The 5451-nt window shown below is 50.3% G+C and overlaps 2 protein-coding genes across 2 annotated transcripts in view; both read left to right on the top strand.

Annotated features, from left to right (window-relative positions):
* LOC113202056 (dystroglycan 1) overlaps positions 1 to 5451 on the top strand; it is a gene marked incomplete in the record, with an annotated part of 40989 nt that overhangs the window by 25034 nt on the left and 10504 nt on the right.
* On the top strand, positions 7 to 4748 carry LOC113201980 (oocyte zinc finger protein XlCOF6-like). The gene has a single exon (XM_052270543.1). The coding sequence runs from the start codon at positions 127 to 129 to the stop codon at positions 2248 to 2250; it is 2124 nt and encodes a 707-aa protein (XP_052126503.1). The 5' UTR covers positions 7 to 126; the 3' UTR covers positions 2251 to 4748.

Raw genomic sequence — 5451 nt, 5'->3', positions numbered from 1 at the left:
TTATTTATTTATTTATTTATTTATTTATCCAAACAGCTAGTTCAAGTTATCTGCAATAATGACTCGGCTCTTTCTTCCGTCTAACAGGCAGTATCGCAGGAAAGACGCCCCCGCCGGTTTGTCACCATGAAGTCGTGCCCTGTGTGCAGCAAGAGGTGTGGCTCGACGGGTGCACTCGCCGCCCACATGCGGGTGCACACCGGGGAAAAGCCTTTCGAGTGCGACGTGTGCCAGAAGAAGTTCTCTCAGCATGCCAACTTGCGGACACACATCAACACACACACTAGAGAGAAGCAGTTTGAATGCCCTGTATGCAGTCGAAGTTTCGCTTCTGCTTCTGGTCTATCATATCATCACCAATCTCACACAGGAAAGAAACCGTTTGAGTGCAGCGTGTGTCTGAAGACGTTCCGTATCGCTCATGAGCTGCAAGTACATTTCCGAACCCACACACGCGAGAAGCCTTACAAATGTCATGTATGCAACAAAGCGTTTTCTCAATCTAGTAGCCTGACGTTACATTTCCGAAGACATACTGGCGAGAAGCCTTTTGAATGCACTGTGTGTCACAAGAAGTTCGCTGACTCTGGGGATCTACATAAACATACCAGAATCCACACAGGTGAAAAACCATTTGGGTGCACGGTGTGCCCCCAAAAGTTCTCTTTATCAGGGAACCTTAAAAATCACCTCCTAGTCCATTCGGAAGTAAGGCAATTTGAGTGTACCGTGTGCCTTAAGAAGTTCAAGAGATCTTATCATCTCCGATATCATCTGTGGAGAGTTCACTCCGGCGAGAAATCATACGAGTGCAGTGTGTGCCACAAGAAACTTGTCACATCTTCTGATTTAAAGAAGCACCTTAAAACACACACAGGCGATAAACCTAAACCTGCTTTTGAGTGCAATGTGTGCCACAAGAAGTTGGGATCATCTGGGAGTCTACGGTCACACCTCCGAACCCACTCAGGCGAAAGACCATTCGAGTGTCAGGAGTGCCACAGGACCTTTTCTGCAGCCGGCAACCTGAGGGTACATCGCCGAACCCATACGGGTGAGAAGCCATTTGAGTGTCAGGAGTGCCACAGGACCTTTTCTCAAGCCTACAACCTGCAGACACACCTCCGAACCCACACAGGCGAGAAGCCGTTCGAGTGCCAAGAGTGCCACAAGACCTTTTCTCTGCCTCACGTCCTGCAGGTACATCTCCGAACCCACTCAGGCGAGAAACCATACGAGTGCACTGTGTGCCACAGGAAATTCGCCGAATCTTGCACTCTGCAAAGGCATTCCCGGACCCACACGGGAGAGAAACCTTATGAGTGCAACATGTGCCACAGGACTTTCTCTACTGTTAGCGGTCTGCGAGGACACGCCCGAACCCACACCGGCGAAAAGCCTTACGAGTGTAATATGTGCCTCAGGAAGTTCTGTGAAGCTAGGTCCCTGCGGCGACATCTCCAAACCCATACAGGCGAGAAATCTTTTGTTGAGTGCAACGTGTGCCAGAAGAAGTTGTCCAGTACTAACTCCCTGAAGTACCATCTCCTAACCCACACAGACGATAAAGCCTTTGAGTGCAATGTATGCGGCATGAAATGCAGGTGTGCTAGTCAACTGCGTGTTCATCTTCGGACGCACACTGGCGAGAAACCTTTCGAGTGTACCGTATGCCACAAGAAGTTCCCAGTAAGTGGCAATCTTCAAAGTCATCTCCGAACTCATACAGGAGAGAAACCATTCCAGTGCACTGTTTGCTTCAAGACTTTCTCCTTATCGGGCAATCTGAAAAGCCACTTACGAACTCACACTGGGGTGAAGCCATTTGAGTGCACTGTTTGCCTCAAGTCGTTCGCTGGATCGGAGAACCTGCGAACGCATCTCCGAATTCACACAGGAGAAAAGCCGTACGAGTGCATGACGTGTCCGAAAAGGTTCGCCGATTCAGGGAGTCTTCGTAAACATCTCCGCACCCATTCGGGAGAAAAACCTTTTGAGTGCAGTGAATGCGGTATGAAATTTTCGGAGGGTACTAAACTGCGTATCCATGTCCGGACGCACACAGGCGAGAAACCTTTCGAATGTACCGTGTGCCACAAGAAGTTCGCAGTACGTGGCAATCTTCAAACTCATGTCAAAATTCAGCATAACTTGGTGGATAAATCTTTCAAGTGCACCGTATGTCAGAGGAAATTTTCGTTTTCCAGAAGCTTGTTGACACATCTGCAAAACCACATAAGACATATGTAGGCAAAAACGCATGGCTTTTGGACCCCAAATCTGAAGATTGCTTATGTTACTGTAGGTTGTCAGGGCAGGTGTAAGTACACCAGACCAGATTGCTCAAGTGGCTTTCTCGTAATTTACAGTTTGTACTTACACTGTAAAAAATATTGTCGTAAATTTACAAAATTTTTGTAAACTTGAATTATAATTTAAGTTGTAAATTTACGTGAGCCCCTTTTTTACTCGCCAATGGATTTGAAGTCGATACGTACTGCATGTATTTTTACGATTCCAAATTGTAATTTTACAACTAGCGTCAAGGAAAATTTTCCTGTAAACCTACCTACTATTTTTCACAGCAGTGTATTTGGATCTATTTTCTACGCCCTTTAAAGTTCAAGTTTAGGAGGGTTTTATTATGACAATTATATTTCTCCCTCTACTGATTTTTGCGAGGGGGCCTCAATCTCGGCAATCTAGTGTTGTACACCCACCCCGGCAATCTACGACAATCTTCGGCAATCTCTAGGTAATCGGCTGCAAAGGCCATCCTTTTTGCCTACATTCAGGGTGATTTAGTGCGTTTTGCCTAGTTGCAGGCGGTTTATGCCCTTAAATCTAAATATTCGTCAAGCAATCTGGCAATCTGGTGTACATCCTACAAGTGAGTTGAGGCCCCCTCGGATTTTTGTACATTATTTTATTTGAAAAATGTCTATATTTGCGAGTCGCTAGGAAAGCTTGTTACGAAATAAAATTTCGCTTTTCTCTGAGCAGATGTGTTGTGAGTTAATCGGGTCTTAGCCTGGGACCTTGGGACCGGTGACCAGTTAAAAAATAAAATCATATTTACCCTTTCTCCTTTCATGTATCTACGTATCATTCACTACATCCTACTCATTATAAAGTGGAGCTGAATTCAATTGAGCCCGGGATTTACTGGCTAGGGTAAGGTGCCCTATTGTGGCCACTGTCCCATTGATGGCCACTTTTCTCGATTTCCAGCCAATCTGGCCACTTTACAATCTTGGCCTTGAAGTAGTGTTCTAGTAAGGTCCCTACTTGGGCATAATAAGCCAAACTACTTCACATCGTTGTCTACATTACAAGAAAAAGGGGTGGCCATCATTGGGCAGGCCCATTCTTAAGGTGGCTATCATAGGGCATCTTATCCTATTTGGGTCTGTACATTTACTGAACACTTGCTGGCAAGGGGGGGGGGGGAATTCACTCTATTTCCAGGGCTGCCACAAGTCAGGGAAATGTCAGGGAAAACAAAATGTGTCAGGGAAAAACGGTCGGCAGCGTTATTTTGGGTGTTCGGGCGGTGGTTCGCAAAAGTCCCTCCTTGCTTATTGCATTCTGACTGCTAATCTTGTTGTCAGGGAAGTTCACGAAATTGTCAGGAAAAAGTCATGGAAATGTCAGGGAATTTCCCTTCTCCATTCTCGTGGCAACCCTGATTCTTTTACAGTGAAGGGTGTTCTAAAATGCAGTGTCAAGTACACTTTAACTTATGTATATCATGTACACATTTGAATTGACAGAGCACTCACATGGAGCAGTGTCCCATGATCATCACTTAAATGGAGCGACGAAAACGAACATCGCTCTGATTTAGGCAACGATAATCCGTCACTCTTTTTCAGACTTCAGACGAGCCACATCACTCCGGCAGTTCCAGTGTATTTAAAACCTCCAAGAAAAGTACCGCTTTTTAAAGACATTTGTTTGATTGAAATAAAATGTCAATAATATTATGTTGATATAGGAAACCTCTCAAATCTCTCAATTGCCCTGCCCCGCTGCGCCGCCTCCTGGCGCTCCCCGTATGGGAGTGCAGCACGCAGACGGGTGACTGCTCCCCGTGGGAGCTCGGGGCGGGAAGCTTTAGCTTTAGCTGGGCACACGGTATCTATTTCCAGCAGGACTGGTTGGCCTGGGCCGGGCGGACACCACCAGGCCACCGCACCAGCACGCACCAGCACACCACGCGCCAGCAGATCACCGCGCGTCGCTCTTCCCTAGTCTTTGCGCGGTCACAATTTTCACCCCTTATTTCAACTCATAGTTGACTACCTTCCCTGTGTTGCCATTGTATTTATTACCTCTCGCAACCGGGAGGGTGCCGAAAGGATCCCTCGCGTACTGGCGAGCTTCCGCACCGCCCTCCGTCCTGTGGCCCCGAGCGAGTAGGCAACCCGCACACACGCACGCCATGCGGTACAGCATAACTACAAAACACCTCGGTGTGTCTTTCGCCACTTTGGTATGACGCCACTGCACTTCCGTATCCCTGGCACTTCAACCCGTTTGTCACCGTCACACACCCCCGTGCTGGTGGTGGCCGACGAGCTGGTCAGCAGCGCCTATCACTGCCACTGACGGGGCGGAGCGGGCGCGTGACAGCCCTGTGGCCCGCCCCGCCACGCCCCGCCACGCGCCGCCACGCCCCGCCACGCCACGCAAGAGGGCCGTATGGAATGGGTGGCAGCTCGTCATGCCGAGTCACGTGACGTCCAGCGACGCGCGGGGGAGGGGGGGGGCGAGGGCTGCTGCTGACAAGGCACCGGCGCGGTCTATAACGTTGTCCGGACGTGGAAAAGTGAAGGGTTTAGGGGAGGAGGGGGTGAAAAGTGCCTATGCACGCAGGAAAGGGGTGGGGGTGCCGCGAGGCGCACGGCAGAAACTTCTTCTTTGTGGTGTGTGTGTGCGTGTGAGGGGGAGGGGGCGGAGGGGGCGTGCACACACATACTCCCTTGAATGCGAACCCGGCCCGGGGATGACATCATCGGAGTGGTAAAGCAGAAGTAGAATCCTGGCTGCGAAAGTGCGAATGCACACAGACACATACACGCCGCGGGTGCCGGCGCTGTTGACAGGTTTGCGAGGTTGGGGCGGGGAGGGGCGTATCGAGGATCAAAGAGGCGTCTGTGCAGTGTCGTGCGCCCTGCCCCGCCCCGCCCCGCCCCGCCGCGCCCCGCTTTCTGATCGAAGGGACGCGCGACGTTTCCAAACACGAGCGGCCGCATTAGAGTATATCTCCCGCCCGGGGAGTGGCGAGCGGAGCGGCACAGTGGAGTGACGGATGCGAAACGAAAATACCGTCGCAAACTCTCTTTTCTGAGGGTGCCCAGCCCAGCCCAGCCCTGGCGTGTCACTTAGAAGGGCTGCCGCTGCGCCGAGCCGGGAGGAAATTGAAAGGGAGGCACGGGGTGGTGTGGG

The sequence above is a fragment of the Frankliniella occidentalis genome, unplaced genomic scaffold (assembly GCF_000697945.3).
Source record: "Frankliniella occidentalis isolate FOCC.00 unplaced genomic scaffold, Focc_3.1 Scaffold126, whole genome shotgun sequence".
In the NCBI taxonomy this organism is placed as follows: Eukaryota; Metazoa; Arthropoda; class Insecta; order Thysanoptera; family Thripidae; genus Frankliniella; species Frankliniella occidentalis.
This window is presented reverse-complemented; position numbering and strand designations above follow the sequence as displayed.

Bases quoted from the DNA above. Each gene is read 5' to 3' on its own strand.
- LOC113201980 (XM_052270543.1), top strand. From the start codon at position 127: ATGAAGTCGTGCCCTGTGTGCAGCAAGAGGTGTGGCTCGACGGGTGCA.